At 44.5% G+C, this 17,190-nt stretch overlaps 1 protein-coding gene across 2 annotated transcripts in view; it reads left to right on the plus strand.

The window, feature by feature from the left end:
* CPLX2 (complexin 2) overlaps positions 1-16,868 on the plus strand; it is an 83,901-nt gene extending 67,033 nt beyond the window's left edge. For both annotated transcript variants that reach the window (XM_051978982.1, XM_051978981.1), the window contains 3 exons: positions 4,025-4,127; positions 10,649-10,824; positions 11,586-16,868. In XM_051978982.1, the coding sequence (XP_051834942.1) occupies positions 4,097-4,127; positions 10,649-10,824; positions 11,586-11,783 (405 nt within the window). In that variant the 5' untranslated portion in view covers positions 4,025-4,096 and the 3' untranslated portion in view covers positions 11,784-16,868. The remainder of the gene's footprint in view (positions 1-4,024; positions 4,128-10,648; positions 10,825-11,585) is intronic.
* Positions 16,869-17,190: the final 322 nt, after the last annotated feature.

Consider the following 17,190-nt stretch of genomic DNA (forward strand, 5'->3'; position numbering starts at 1 on the left):
GGAGCGCGCGCGCGAACACACACACACATACACATACACACATACACACACACACACACACACACACACACACACACACACACACACTCCACTGAAGACCGCAAGACGGCGGGAACCTGCAACGGGTGGGGGGGATGGGGGTGAGAGAGGGGAGAGGAGGAGGAGGAGGAAAAGAGAAGTGGGAGCAACCGAGGAATGAGTCTGAGCTCCCGTAATGGAGGGGCTTCCCCCAGCTACTGCAAAGTTTCCTACCGACTTTGCTGTTGGACCCGAGCAGGAGTCCCTGAGATCTGGACCTCTCTTGCAAGGGTTAGAGAACCTCATCCTTGGGCTTTCCGGGGCTGTCTCCGGGGAAATCTGTCTCTCCTACACCTTTCAGCTAGATATATTTATCACGTTTTCCCCATTACCTCCCCCCTCCTCCTTGCACTTGACACAGAGTAAATTCTGCCTGCCTGCATAATGGCTCCCTGCCTGCTCAGGATACCCCCTGCAATCCATTCTAACCACCTTCAGAAGACACACCCTCCCTCCTTTCATCCTACCCCTTGCAAAATTCCTCCTTCATTTCTCAAGTCCACCCCCTCCTTCCCTCTTTCTATCCCACCCCACCATTCTCTTTCACCATAAAACAGCCCCTCTCTACCTCCCTCCAAAGATAATCCATTCCTCTCAACCTCCAGAACACTTCTCTGCCATATTCCATTGGGACACCTGATTTTAATCTAGATATACTAGACAGGGGAGGAAATCCTGAACAAAAAAATGTACTTGTCCCTTAAAGCTGAGGTGGGTACTAAAATCCAGAGTCAGTAAAGATAAATTCCCCAGCCCTGAAGGCATACTCTTGCCTCCAGGATAAATTCCATTTTCCCCTCCCCTCTTCTCTCTATTTTTACCTTGGGACCCCACCATTAGCTCTGAATCCTAAATTGACCTAGAGTGGGAGAGGAGGGCATTCATGGACAGATATCCTTCTTGGTGGCTCTGCTCCTGCCTTTGGACTAGGATCTTATAGATGATGAGCAATAGTGGAATCTGGAAGATCTAGATTAAAATCCCAATTCCACACTTCCTAGTTGTGTGATTTAAGGCAAGTCATTTAATTTCTCTGAGCTTCACTCTTTACATATGAAAAATGAAGATAACACTTGCACTACTTATAGAATTGTTGTGAGGAAAGCCTTTAGAAAAACTGTAGAAATTGGAGCTATTTTTTTAAATAAATATTTGAAGAGCCCCCTAGCAAAAAGGTATCAATGAAATACTTAGTGATCCTAGGTTGTAAAGAGCATTTGTGTGCATGTTTGGAGTGTGTAGGAAATCTCACTCCAAAGCAGAGCAACTTTTCCAGGCCTTGGCTTCCCCATCTGTAAAATCCTCACTTTACAGAATGAAAATTCTGTTGAATGATATAATTTCCAAGATCATTTCCAACTTCCAATCCTATGATTTAATCTAGGGTTATAAAATTTAAAGTTAAAAACAATTGAAATATCATTCTAGGCCAATTATTTTACATATGAGGAAGCCATGTCTTAAGAGGACAATTAATTTGTCCAAGGTCACAAAGGTAGTGACAGAGGGAGGGACACCTCCTAATCCTGCTGCCATCACCATTACTAACTCCCTTAGCTCCTGGGCTCTACTTGAGGGAATAATAGGATGAGAACTCTACATGAGAGGATAATGCGATGGAAGACCTAGTGGAATGGCCTTGTGTTGCTTAAATTGAGAGAATCAAGTCCAGATCTTGACCCTGACAGGTTCGAAAAAACCCAGGAGAGACAGTAAGAGGGGCCCCCTGGTGGCATCAAATATAAATGTGTGTATATTGCTCTATGAAAACATATATAAATACAAAAATCTCAGACTCAAACATGGCCAGAGATTTATAGGGATTCATATATAGATTCACACATAATATATGCTCTCAGACACATAAACACACAAATAGATAGATAGATAGATATTGAGATTTACATACACAAAGACCCTTAAATACAGGCACACACACATGTAGCTATTGTAATAATCTTCTGCTGCATCTTTGCTATCATTTGCTTAGCTTTAAAGTGAATATTTGACCATCAGGAATGTTCATGTCCTACTCCAACCTCCCCCCCCCCTTCCTACTGCTGCTGTCACAATAAATGTTTGTCACTGGCTCACTAGCCCCTCAGGGTCCACTCCTTCAATGCTGCTGTACCCCATCTTAGAATGATTGCAGAATTTCCTACTGTTCCTCCATATCCATCAGTGATCTAGAACCCATTTTTCTGTATCTGCCTGTGCCTTTATGTAATCCTCACATTTGTGTGAGTGTCTATGTGTATGTTTGTATGAGCATGTACATGACTGGGCATCTGTGGGAGAAGATATCCATGCACATACGTTTAGATGACTCTGTGGCTGTACATGTGTATAAAGATGTGAGTTGAATGCTGCATCAATATTTTTACCCAGCCCTGAGTCTCTGTCCCTGATCAGAAGGATAGTATTCGGTGTGACCAGCAATTACTAAGGGGACAGCAAGAGCCTACTATAAGGATCCAGGGTCTCCCTCATCAGTGATTTCAAAGGCCTCTACTCAAACCCTGGCAGTTTCCCCTCTCCCTTGCCACCCTTGCAGTGACTCTGCCCCATAAGAGTATAATATCACTTTGGAGTCAAAAGAGCCCTCAGAAATCATCTAGTCCAGTTCCCTTGTTTTACAAATGGGGAATCTGTGATCCAGAGAGGGAAACTGAACTGCCGAAAGTCACAAGATGAATCATGACAGAGCACAGGTCTCTTTCTCCTGTCTTCCCTCTAGAGTGAAAGCAAACAAGACTTCTGAAGACCATAAAGAGAAAAAAGGTTTGGGCACCTTGTTCCATATTTTCAGAACATGAGGACACCTCAAAGGTCACATTGTAGACCTCCCACCTCTTATAGGAATCCTAGTTACCCAGATGGGGGTCATCCAACCTCTTAGAAACTTCCAGGAACATGGAGTCCATTGACTCTCCAAGATCCCATTCTACCATAAGACATCTAATTGTTAAGGAATACATTGTATCTTTATACCTAATTTAGACCTGTCTCCTTGTGGCTTCTCCCAATTTCTCTATGCCTTCAGGATCTAAGCAAAATGAATAGACTCTTCTGAAAAGATAGCTCATCAGCTAGGAAAAAGACTGGAATGGCATATGTCATGCAGAAGAGATGTATATATGGGATGATTCCAATAACAAATCATATTTCTGTAGCACTTAACCACTAGAAAGAGCTTTCTCTTCATCACAACCTTGTAAGTTAGGAAGGAGAAGCACCGTTATCCCCATTTTGCAGATGAGGAATCTGAGAAGAAGCAACTGGATAAGAGTCATATAGGTAGTAAAGAGCAAAGTCAAAATTAGATTTCAAGTCCAGGATCTTTTCTACTTCACAGCTATTTCCATGAACCCCAGGAAATGGTATATAGTCTGAGGTAGGAAGAACCATTTGAGTCCTCAATTGCAGATCTGAATCCTTCAATTGCTTGATACACTTTTTAAAAGGATAAGACTTGAATACCAGAGGTTTGGGTTTGGATCCCAAGACTGACAGCAGTGTCCAGCTTAGGTTTGGATCTCAATTCTTACCTCCCCCCTCCACATCCATCAAACCTCTAGAACCCATTTTCCTGTATCTGCCTGTGCAGTTTTGCAATACACACATCTGTGTGAGTTATCTATGTACATGTTTGCATGAGCACGTACATGACTGGATCAGACTTAGTCTTTGGTAAGTTATTTTACTTCCTTGGGGACCAGTTTACTCATTTTAAAAATGAAGATAACAATCCTTATATTACCTATCTCACCAGGTTATTGTCATTTAAGGAAAGCACTTTGGCAAATCTTAAATTACTGTAGAATTGGAGGTAAAAGTGATTATTATTTCTGAACTGTGTATTTCTGTGGAAAATGTCTTCTGCTACTCTATCCCTCCTGCCCAAAAAAACCATTTGTACCTAACCAGGATAATTTTTCCTTTCCAGGTGGCAGTCCTACTACAAGCCTTGGATGCAAATTCTGCTGCTGGTTAGAGTCCATTAATTGAAGTAACTACCATGGACTTTGTTATGAAGCAAGCCCTTGGGGGTGAGTCATACAATTATAGAACATAAAATGCCAATGTTGCAAGACTTTATAATATAGATTGTAAGAGTTAAAGGTGGGAGGAGCTTCCAATATAGCCTGTTAAAGCTTCAAGGAATCTAGAAGCCGTTCGGGTTCTATTTAGGGTCTCTCATTTTATAGAGGGGAAACTGAGGCCCAAAGAATGTGACTTGACCAAGAAATATAGAGCAACTAGTAGCAGAGCTAGACTAGAACACACATTATCTGACTTCTAGTCCTCCTAATCTATCTACTTGCTATCATAAAATATATATAGATATGAGATATATGGATATGTATATCCAATAAACATGTATTAAATACAAATCATATACTGGACATTATGCTGGGTGCTGGAGTTGAAACACTATCTCTGCCTCAAGGAGTTTATGGGGGCAGAGAACAAAGGAACATTGCATATAAATGAGGACAATTTGGCATGACTTATTCTTAGTAAATCTATGTTGGCCCTTTGTGATTATTGAATTCTTTTCTAAATGTTCACAAACCATCTATTTAATAATCCAGACTTGATTTTTTCCTGAAATGACCATCTGGTTTATTGTTCTGTAGCTACTGAAATCCACCATTTTCTCCAATTATTATAAAGCAAGGCCACATTTGCCCATCTCTACTGGCACCTCTCCCATTTTTCATGATTGCTCAAAGCTCATGAATAATATTACCTTACATCTATAAACTCCTTCAGCCCTCTACAACATAACTCACCTGGGCCTAAAGGCTGCAACACATTCAGAGCTGTTGGATGCTTTCTTCTTATGTCCTCCTCTATCTTGGACTATAATTTCCTCCTTAGATTATTTTGTTCAGGCTCTTATCATCTCTAGTCTAAAATACTTAAGTAGCCTCTTAACTATTCTCCCTTCTTCTAGCCTCCTCTCTCCTCATCCTCCACATAGTTACCAAAGTTATTTTCCTCCACTGCTCAAACATTTTCCATGGTTTCCTTTTGCCTTGAATATGAAATGCAAACTCTTCAAATTTATATATAAAGCTTTTCACAATCTATCTTTCCAAGTATTTCACTATCCCACTTTTTAGTGCATTTTACATTCATACAATCAACAATTAACAATCATTTAAATGCAAAGACAAAAACTAAATAGTTCCTGCTTTTATACAGCTTAATTTCTAGCTGCAGTGAGAACATACCTATATATAAGTATAATCAAAATAAATATCAGGTAATTTTTTTTGGTAAGGAAAACTCTAGCATGGAGGCTCTAGCAAGCTCTAGAGAGGAGGAGGGACAGCTAGGTGCCCAGTGAATAGAGAGCACCAGCCCTGAAGTCAGGAGCACCTGCTTTCAACTCTGGTCTCAGACACTTAACACTTCCTAGCTGTATGCTGGGCAAGTCACTTAACCCCAATTACAAAACAATTAGAGCAAACAAAGGAGAGAGAGAGAGAGAGAGAGAGAGAGAGAGAGAGAGAGAGAGAGAGAGAGAGAGAGAGAGAGAGAGAGAGAGAGAGAGAGAGAGAGAGGAAGGAAAGGAGAAGGAAGAAGAAAGCTGTCAAGTAGAATGTGGTAAAGTCATTTGAGTTTTGAATGAAATTAGGCATTCTTATGAGGCAAAGGAAAGGAAAAAGTGAATTCCAGGTGGGAATGTTGAGATTGGGAAAGGGGACAACAAAAGTTTGGAGTCCCATACCGCTGTCACAAGGTGTCTCAAAAGAATTTGCAGGCTTGAACCCATCTCCTAGCAAGGGGCAAAGTTTTATTACAATATAACACCATTACAAAGTGGACTGAATTGTAAGGGAATTCAGTAAAGAAACAGAAGCAAGGAGATACACTTATACAGCTTTCAATCATAGATATGCTAATTCTGTAGCTCTAGAGTAGGGTTAGGGAATAATCTTCAGATGAATTGAGGGTGGTCTCCAAAATTTGATTATCACTGACCAGATCATCAGTCAGCAGTGAACTAAAAAATACTCTATTCGGAATCAGACAGATTAGGTGAGGAGTTTCCTGAGGCAAATTCTAAAACCAAAAAATTTAGGATTTCCTGACTCACTGTCAGAACAAAGACCGCCCCCACCACCACCAAGGTCAGGGGACCACAAAATCATATTACATCAATGGGGACAGCTGGTGCAAAGGGAAGGCTGCATTCCTTCTAAGGAGGCCTGCTTGCTACTTCACAAACTCAACATTCTATCTCCTATCACCAAGTTTTTTAACAGATTGTCTGGATATGTATTCCTTCTTCTTCTCCTCTGAGTATCTCTAGTTTTTTTCAAGGTTCCTTTAAGATGACAATCCTTATACAAAGCCTTTTTTGGAAATGATAATGCTTCTTGAACTACCCATGGCTTAGATCTATTGGGAATTCCATACAGAGAGGAGAGGAGGCAAAGGATGGCTATCATTAACAAAAGGCCTGGTATCCATATTCACTGATTCTGCCAAACTATCCACTATAAAGTCTATCCCCTATAAAAAGTGATATTCAAGGACCCTTTATATTATAGGGTAGCAATTCTCATTCCTATTTTAAGGATGAGGAATAGCTCCCTTTTTATAAAGTCTTTCATCCATGACCTATGAAATTATATATACGTGTCTCTTCTGTGAATTCCAGAGGACCAACAGAAATGCCCAGTCAGTGGGGCATACTTAATTGAATAGAACTTATAAATTGTGAGATACAGGAAAGTGTGTGTGTGTGTGTGTGTGTGTGTGTGTGTGTGTAAAAGAGAAAGAGAGACTCTATTAAGATGTCATACTTTTGGTACTAGTTACAAATTGGACAATTTGGTCTGTCACAGATTTTGATAATTGGAATGGACCTCAGCGGCCATCTAGTTAAATTCATATCCACAAAGGACTCAGTATAAAATCTTCAACAAGTGATTGTCCAATCTATGCTTAAAGACTTTCAAGGAAGAACCTCCTACCAATTTTCTAGGCAATTCATTTCATTCCTGGACAGTTTTCATTTAGTTGTTTTTGTTTTCTGGTAATCAAGGCAGAATTTACTTCTTTGTAACTTCCCTCCTGTGCTTTTGGTTCTGCCCTCTGGGGTCAAACAGAACAACTGTAGTCCTTTCTCCACATAATAGACTTCCTTTCAAATACTGGAAGACAGCTGTCATATCTCCGCTCCCCCTTCCCCCCCCTCCAGAGTCTTCTCTTCTTCATGATCAACAAGCTTAGTTCTTTCAAGTGATTCTCATATGGACTCAAGGCCCTTCACCATTCTGACTGCCCTCCCCTGAACATTCCAGTTTATTAGTACCCTTAAATCAGGCTCCCAGAAATGCATACAATACGCCAGATGAGGTTTGATGAGTACAGATAATAGAGGAACTATCTCTTACCTATTCCTAGAATTTGTGTCTTCTACTGCAGCTTAAGGTAACATTAGCTTTTCTGATTGCATACCACACTGCTGATTCATATTGAGATTACAATCCACTAAACCCCTCAGAGCGTTTTCAGAATATCTGTTGTCTATCCGTGTTTCCCTCCTTCATACTTATGTAATCGTGAGGTTGTTCCCTGTTGCAAAACCTTACTTTTGTCCCTAATTGAACTTCATCTCAACTAGATTGAACCCAATGCTCTAGCCCAACAAGGTAACTTTGAATCCTGACTCTGCCATCCACTATGTTAGCTCTTTCTCCCAGCTCAGCTTGGTGTCTTTTACAAATTTGATGAGCATAACATCTATGCTTTTATTCAAGTCACTGACAAAAATGTTAAACAGCATAAAAACAAACATGGATCCTCAGTCAGTAGCCATTTTGCTTATAGATCAAAACTAGGAAGCAGCATTGTGTTGTGGATTTGAAGTCAGAAGATTTGACTACCTATGTGATCTTGAATAAGTCACATCTTTCCACTGGACCTCAGTTTCTTCATCTATAAAATGAAGAGGTTGGAAGAGATGATCTCAAAGGTCCTTTCCAGTTTTTCATCCCATGATCTGATTGTTAATACTCTCTATCCTCTGCAATTTCATATTTACTTATCCATGGATATGTTGTATTCCTCCTCTACCTCAACCAGAATATAAATTCCTTGAGAATAGGGATTGTTTCACTCTTGGCTTTCCATTCACAGAACCTAGCATAGTACTGTGCAAAGAGTCACTTAATGTTTGTTGAATTCAGTTGAACTATTTTCTCTCCTTCCCAATTTGAAAACCATGCTTCTTGCTGGAAAAGATGTTAAAAGAATTGAAGTCTTTGTTCAATTTCCTTATCCTTCATTAGCATTATGCCATCTTCTATAAACATCCCTAAATACAGCATTTTTTCATCAATCTTAGTACTTTCTGGGTTCGAATCTTCTTAACCCTCTTTTTATCAATTCCCATGCAATAATGGAAACCTGGGCAAGAAAAGGGAACAAACCCTTTGTGATATAATTGTAGAAAGATTCAAGTCAGGATAATTGAATTCAAGCCCCAAGTTCTCTGACATTGGGCAGGTTGGTCACTTTCCTATGCCTTAATTTCTTCATGAGAAGGTTGATATGAATAATGTCTAAAGACCTTTCCAGCTCAATCAATAATTCTTTAAATCTATTTCTTTGTGAATTAGAATATGTGTAACTATTGTCATTTTGATAACCATTTTCCTTACTGACTGGCTCATGATGCTTTTAAGTATGGCCCCTTCTCTTTTTCTCTCTTCTTCTGACACCAAAGCTTACCTGACTTGGCCTGATCTGTCCTGAATGTCTCCTCAATTTACCCAAACACAGACATTTGACAGATTTTTTTTTTCCTTTAAAAGCAAGAAGGTAAAATACAACAAATATGCAGAGCACAGAACTACCATTTTACTGAGCCCATTAACCACAGCATAACAGCATTTCAGGGTTTTAAGGGACCTTAGAACATAAAATATCAAAATAGAAGAGTCCTCAGAGATCACCTTATTTAACACTTTAAAGATGATGAAACCGAGGGCTATAGTATAATGGTAGTAATGGCAGTAATTGAACCCACGTTTTCTGACAAGTTCAATATTCTCTCTACTACAGTGGGTTGCCATTCCCTCCTCCTCCAATTCCATACATAAGACCATTCCTATTCACTCCAAATTTGGAACTGTCCCTGATTCGTGGCCATCTGCCATCTTATTTTAAGGGAATCCCTACCTCCCACCCTCAGCACTCTTCCCCTAATCCCAGCAATCATTCAACTTTCAGGTTCCATTTACCATTCAAAGCTAATGCCTTCCTGGTCGTTCACATTTCCTTCAAGAGCCAAACCTAAGAATTACCACAATTCAGCCCTCTAAAGCTGATTTGTCACGATTTAGCTCACTCTACCTGGAAATGTCTTACAAAATTAAATAAAATCCTACATGTACACATACATGCTGAAACAGTCATATTCATATTCAGTTCCAACTGGTTACATGTTTTTTGGTCCACAAATGGAATGAGCTGCCTTAGAAAGTGGTAAAGGATAGAATAATGATTGGAAGATCTTCTGGTGAAATCTTGATGGGAAATTTTCAGGAATAGAGATGATATTCCTGTTTAGAGGAAATTGAATTAAGTGACTATTAGATTGATCGCAATACTTGGTTCTATGATTCTATTTTTGTACTTATATTTAATAAATCTAAATTTGTCTAAGTTTGAGAGCTCTCTGTAGTCAGATTCTTAAGAGAGGTCCTTTTTTTTTCCCTCATTAGAATAATTCATGATTATACTGTTATAATCCAATTATTGAAAATCTCTCACCCTTCTTTATATAGCCTCATATCTATCATTTCTCAGACTTTTTAAAAATGCTGTACATCTATGAAGAATATTCTCTTCACTTTTACAAATTCTAAAATGACAGGGTCATTCCCTTCCAAATTTCTATCATTCCCACCCCTGCAGCCAATTTTTCTTTGTGGGTCAGAATTTTTTTCCTATAACACTTGTTCCTCTCCTTGTCTCTTCCACCCTCTGAACCTACTATAATATCTTTCAACTGACTGGGGAATCTATAATACATGTTCACAAGGATATCACTTCTGTTTTCTCTCTTTTTCCTCTCCTGAAATAAAATGCCTTCTCCCTTCAGGTTCAAGAATCTTCTTCATATAGATGTACAATTTTTCCTAACACATGCAGTATATGTCTCTTCCTTCTATTGGATCTGCTTTATGAAACTTTTCTCTGTTCATTTCCTTCCTCCATCTATTCCTCCCTTTATCCTTCATTGGACCTTTTCCTCTTTCCCTATCTTCCTTCTTTCATCCTTCCATTCCTCCATTCCATGTTCCTTCTTTTGTCCATCCTTCCTTTTTATCCTTTTCCCCATACCTTCCTTCATGCTTCTTTCTAGTCTTTTCCCCTTCCATTGCTCTTTCTAGCTATCCCTCCCATTGCCCCTCTGTCCATCAGTTGTTGTCCTTCTCACCTGTTGTCCCTCCATTCCTTCTTCCCTTCTCCTCTCCCAGGTTCACTCCTGCTCTCTCTTCCCTTGGATTAATTCTAAGTCTTCTTTCCTACCCCTCCACAGGGGCCACCAAAGACATGGGAAAGATGTTGGGGGGTGAGGAGGAGAAGGATCCAGATGCCCAGAAGAAGGAAGAAGAACGGCAGGAGGCCCTCAGGCAGCAGGAGGAGGAACGCAAAGCCAAGCATGCTCGCATGGAGGCAGAGCGGGAAAAGGTCCGGCAGCAAATTCGAGACAAGGTTAGTCTGTCCTTCCCACTTCCTTTCCCTTCTCTTCCCCATTGTCTTTAATAACAATCACCATCCCTCATATCAGCTCTAGCACTTTTTAGTTGGCAAAGTGCTCGTTTGATCTTCACCAAAAAAAAAAAAAAAAAAAAAACCTCTGAGAGAGGCAGGGTCAATATTAGTATTCCCATTTTATAGATATAGAAACTGAGGGTCACAGAGGGGATTAAATTTTTCCAAGGTCATATTATTAGCAGTAATTAGCAGAACAGGATTAACATCTTATTCTATTGCTTTTTTACATAAACTAGGCTGGTTCCATGATTGTTGGGAAGAGAACATTATATATCCACCCAGCACAGTCCACTCCCTTCTCACCCCTGTGCCTGATTATTCCTGAGGCAACATAGGTCCCTAGAGGACAGAGCCTTGTAGACACCTCTTAGGCTGGAAGACATCACACCCCTTCCCCAACCGAAGCTAAGGCTTCCTCTCGATTGTGAGATGCAGGATCCTGAGTGGGAATCCTGCCCCTATCACTTACCACCCCTGCCACTGACGTTGTCTGGATCTCAGTTTCCTCCACTGTAAAACAAAAGGATCAAGCTAAATGGTCTCTAAGTTCCCTTCCAATCCCTATTATCCTAATAACTAAGCCAGATTGCCAAGGGCAAAGACACAGGTGATTGGAAGAGGTGAAAATGATCAGGCAGTGGGGAATGGAGGCCCTCATCACTGGGCTCCCCCTTTGCCCCTTCTTCCTCCCTATACAGTATGGCCTGAAGAAGAAGGAAGAGAAGGAGGCTGAAGAGAAGGCTGCCTTGGAGCAGCCATGTGAGGGCAGCCTGACCCGCCCCAAGAAAGCCATTCCAGCCGGTTGTGGGGATGAGGAGGAGGAGGAGGAAGAGAGCATCCTGGACACCGTTCTCAAGTACCTACCTGGGCCTCTCCAGGACATGTTCAAGAAGTAACCCTGGCCCAACTCCATCCCATTCTCAACAGTCCCACTTTTGTTTTTAATTCATTTTTTTCCACTTTCCATTCAGTATGAATTTTGAAGGGCAAACCTCATTTGACCTCACCCCCCCACCTCCACCCCTCATGGGACCCAAGCCCCTCATCTTTGGCCGGAAACTCCCAGGGCTCCCCACCCTGTTCAGTACTGTCCCCTGACCCACAGTGCCCCAGGCCTCTTGAGGAGCCCTAGGGAAAGGAGGCTGCTGGCCTGGGCTGAGGGCCAGAAACTAGGACCAAACCATTGATGACCTCAGGAGAGGCCCGGGATGTGCTGAAGTGGGAGGAAAGGCCTGACCACTGAGTCCCACATGCACACACTCCTCCCGAACCTCTTCCTACCAGGAACATTCCTCATGCCTCGAGCATGATCTCCACTGCCAGAGAGAGGGGAGAGGGCAGGCCAGTGGGCCCTAGGGGAAGGACTCAGAGGAGAGGAAGGTCAGGTTGCCTATTCTTCCTCCTCTACTCCCCTAGAGCTCACTGGAGCTCTAAGCCCCGTTCCCCAACCCCAATGGGTCAAAACTCCCAACACATTCCAGCCCCGCCCAACAGAGCACAAAGATGGTCAGCTCTGGACCCTTCGATAGGGAGCCCATCAGCCAATTCCAGAAAAAAAGTGGAGCAGATCTCTGCTCCTTGATCTCTCCCTAGGCCTCCCCAATCTCACTTCAATACTAGGGACTCAGCCCACCATGGTAAGAACAGCTCCTCCCAGCCTCAGCCCTCCCTGTTCCTGGCTAGACCTGGGAGTCTCAAGGAAGATCATTTGGTTGTGGGAGGTATCATTAGAGTCTCAGTCCCCAGCCCTGTCATCACTGGCCTGGAAAGGCCCAGAAGTAAGTACAGGAGGATCAGAGAAGGGCCTGGGCCCTAACCAAAGGAGTATTCTGGAGTGTTGAAGGGTCACTGGGTAGAATCTGGGCAGGGTTCTGCCAACAAGGTTGACTCCCATTCCCACAAATATGGCAGCCTGTCCTTTCCCCTGTCAGTGGAGCAGATCTTCCCACAGGGCACTAAAAGGTTGTCCCTGTGACAACAATGTACCCCGGGAAGCCTCTACCTTCCCCTCACATCCTAAGGGCCACTGTGGAGCCTGATCCCTTCTCTCCTAAAAAGACATGCTGGGTCCCAGCCCGGAGTCCTCCCCCAATAGGGCAGCCCCTTCCAAATCTGTATCAATCGCTGGAGCCATTGGGCAGCATCAATCCTCAGCCAGAGAACACCCAGTGGAGAGGAGATGCTGCTCCCATTCCTACCCCCACGCCCACCCCATCCAGGCGCTTCCAGGGCCCTGAGCGGAAACACGTCCCCCCGAAGGGCTCCCTATAAGCAGGGCTCAGGCTGAGGCACCGAGGGCAAGCTCGCCTAGTCTTGCCCTGGTCCTGTGGGGAAAGTCCGCCCCAGCTGAACTGCTGCCTTTTCATTCCGGCCAAGGATCTGTCTGCCCATATGCTAAGCCCCAAAGCAGGCATCTGTCCGTCCATCTATCAGTCTGTCTTGTGGCCAGGAAAAATTTCTCCTCTCAGATGCGCCAAGGAAGCCCTGCCCGCCCTTACCCGTACTGGCCCCCCACCATTCGAGGACTCCCGGGGCAGGGAGGCTGGGAGCGGGAAAGTATGGATGAATGGGGGCGGATGCAAGATGGCTATGTCTCTAGTTGGGCGGTGTGAATGTACGTGTTATAAATATGGATGTGTATGCATGTGTCAAAGATGGCATGTGTGTTTGGGAGACGACTCTTTGTGTATTAGAGACGGCTTTAGAGACTACAAGAATGCTAGGGATCCGAATATGTATATATAGAGACTGTGTGGGTGGGTGTTTTAGAAAGGGTGTGCTAGGGATTGTGTGTCTGTATTAGAGGGACGCGCGTGTGTGAGAGATTACCTGTCAAAAAGGGTATTGTTAGAAGATGTTTGTGTGTTATTACAGGCGTGTGAGTGTGTGTGTGTGGAAACGCATGTGTGACACGGCAGGCAGGCTGGGTGACTTCGAGTGCTAGCAGGACTTGGAAATGTCTCCCCATCCTGCCCCCGACTGGCCATCCCCTGCCCCCTGCCATACCCAGAGCAGATGTGAGAGGAGACATTTTTCCTACAGCCAAGACCCTCCTTTCCCCTAGGCTCCCTGAGCCAAGCCTTGACCGCCCTCCTCCCTCACTGGATGGGATGGGGAGAATCCTGTTTGGGTCCTGGGAAGCGCTGGGCAGCTCAGACTGGTCTGGGCGGCCTCGGGAACACGACTGCCCTTTGTCCCTCTATCAGAGAAGCCATGCTGGTTACGGGGTGGGAGAGGGAGATGCCTCAAAGAGGGTTGCTACGCCCGCCCCTCGCCGCCCCACCGCCACCACCACCACTTTTCACCATGGCCCCAGTTTACAAACTGGGGTGTTTCATTTTAGAGAATTTTTCCTTTAATTTCAAAAGAGAAAGCAGCTCACGTCGTGTCTTCTCTGTCCGTTTCCAATAGTTAAAGCCATATCAGTTAGACTGCAATACTTTAAAGCTGAGGGGGAAAAACCATAGATTTAAGAAAATCAGAAAGGGAGTTTTGTTCATCCCCTCTCTCCTGGGGTGATCTGTCTCTCCAGCCTCCAGGTCTTCCTTTCCCCCCGACTCCCGAATCTTCCCCCGCCTCTTTGTGCCCCAATCTCTGGCCCCTAGGGTCATGTACTTGTGAGTGTGTCCATGTATGTCTCTGTAATGGGGGACACTGAACCCCCTCAACTGCTGTATCACCCCATTGTTGTCTCTGCTTGTCCATGGTCATTGGAGTAAGATGGTTACCCTGCAAGGTCTTATGGGGCCAAGAGGTGAAGGGTAAGCAGGGGATAAAGGGGATAGACCTTGAGCCATTTACCTCTCTTGAGAGAAAGCTAATGGTTCTTGTCATCTGTCATCACCACAAGTTCCAGGGAGCAATATCAGAGGTTCCTCTGACTTCTGGGGACCAACCCCAATGTATGTATCTTCAGGAAAAGAAAGAGGATTGGGAATTCCCAGCCAAATGTAGGGTCTACAGACATGCAAGGAGATGCCCACTTACAGGAGGTCTAAAGACCCACAAAGGAATTCCCAGACAGACGCACAGGGGGTCTGCAGAAATACAAAGGAATTCCCAGTTGTACATGTAAAGAGAATCCAAGTCACACAGGGAGTCGACTGACACATAAGGGGATTCCCAGGAGTACAAATGGGTTTGAAATAAGGATGGGGGGGAGAAGAACTGGAAGAGAAAAAGAAAAGGTCTGCAAACATATGTAAAGAATTTCTGGGTTCAGAAAAGCTTAGTGGAAGGGATCCCTAGGACCTTTAGCTGCTAGGGCCTTCCACTTTGGAGGGGACTATCTAGACTCCCAAAGTACTCCCTTCTCCCCTCCAGGGCACCAGACTGCTCAGAGGTAACTGGAATTGGGCCCCTGAAGGTAACTAGTTCTCCACTAAGACCTTTCCACATACATACTAGACCTCCTACAAGTTCAGGACTTTACCACTAGCTGCCCTGGGAGGCCCCATCACCCCCAAGGTGCTGGCTTCCTTGGGGACCACTCCTAAGAAACAGAAGAAAGGGGGGACTATTCCCACAGGGTCGAAAAGTGTAACTAATTCCTGTCAAGCTCTGTCCGATCCCCGCCCCCCCAGTGGGCAGGTGGAGGGGGATCTGGGGATGCTGCACAGCACTGGGCCACTGGAAGGGAGTAGGAGCTCGGTGGGGGATAGCGCTCGGTGCATGAGATAAGAAATGTGATGTATGTGTCTGTCGCTCTCTCCGACCCCACAGCTGAGTGTAAGCACTACCTAGAGAAGGCGTGTGATGCGGTGGAAGGGGGCGATCCGTAGAGCGCGGTCTGAGAGGTTCTCATTCAGTGCAGGGCCCAGCAGATTGATGGGCAGGGGGTGGGAGACCCAGGCTAGTGGGGGGCGGGAGGGTGAGTTCGTGGCACCCTGTTGGGGGGCAGGGACTAGCTTGACACAAACTGAGTGTAGCTTCCCTGCACAGATGAGCAATGAGGTAGAATCTGCTGACAGGGCATCGTGTAGGTAAATGGGAAAAGAGAAAGAGAAGATGTGCCGCCATCCATGGAAATCTGTGGGCACTTGATAATGGAGAATGTGCAGTATGCAGGATCCCCACCTGGGAAGGCTCATCAGTGATTCAGGCACCAAGAAGCGCTAGCAGAAGGGGAGGTAGAGATAGTATGTGTGCGGAAGGAGATGTGTTCAGAGCAAAGGCAGAACCTGAGGGAAAGCCCTCGCCCGCCCTCCTTCCCGGCCAGCAACAGTCAGCTGAGAAGGACAAATAAAGGCCATCTTTCTCCAACCCCCCAGACCTCCCACTTGGTTCTTATCTGAAAGTTGCCATATCTGAGATGTGAGGTATCCGACCGATCCTGGAAATGCAGGATCCCAATGCCATACTTCCTTAGGCAATAAACCTGCCCCTGGCAACTTGGTTCATGAGATCCAATACAGAGAGACAAGGACAGAACAGCCGGGCTGATACCATACCCTGCCCTTAATCCAGATGGAGACTCACTTCTCTAGGACTAAGTGGCTTGTGAGTGGCTCTGGCTCCAGGAAGCTGGGAAGCAAAAGGGAGATCTCAGGAGACAGTTTTATAGGCAGGCGTAGCCTCTCTATTCATTGGGTCCATCTGGAAGCCGGGGGCAGGAACCTATCCCTCCATATCTAGACCCTCTACCTCCACCTTCCCCAGAGGCCCCATAGCCTTGGTCCCGGGGGGAAGAAGTGGGGGGTGGGGGGCCCTTAGGCCAGGCCGAGTGACCATCTTGCTTTCCATCAACCTCAGAGACAATCCAACCCCCAATCCTCATGTGTGTAATTGTGTCCTTGTGGCCCCGCATCCCCTGAATGTGTCAGTGCCTGGGGGGAGGAGGGCTCTCTCCCACCCCCTGAATCTGACCTAAAGCCATGGCTGCCGCTCCCCCCATCCCCAATCCCAACTTTGTATGACGCAAAAGCTAACTACGGATGTACAAAATCAACTGCGACCAAGAAAAGACATTGTACAGCTCTCCATCTGACTGTCTCCGTCTATTCTCTGATGATGGGAAATGGGGGTGGGAGGTGGGCATGGTCACTTAAGACAAGATTGAAAGTGGCTGAGGGAGGAGGGCACACATTCCCCAGACAGGAAGAAAACTCAGGAAGTGATTAAAAAGTTAAAAGAAATTCTCCAAGACAGCAAGGAGTAATAGACCATCAAAACTGGAAGTATCTGAAACCATTTAGTCATGGATGTGACTCACATTGCTGTTAGGGCCATTCAGTCCAACCTGCATCTCAACAAAAATGTGCCTCCACCACATACAATATAGTTAAATTTCCTCAGTTATTATAG

Source organism: Antechinus flavipes, chromosome 2 (genome assembly GCF_016432865.1).
Source record: "Antechinus flavipes isolate AdamAnt ecotype Samford, QLD, Australia chromosome 2, AdamAnt_v2, whole genome shotgun sequence".
Classification (NCBI taxonomy): Eukaryota; Metazoa; Chordata; class Mammalia; order Dasyuromorphia; family Dasyuridae; genus Antechinus; species Antechinus flavipes.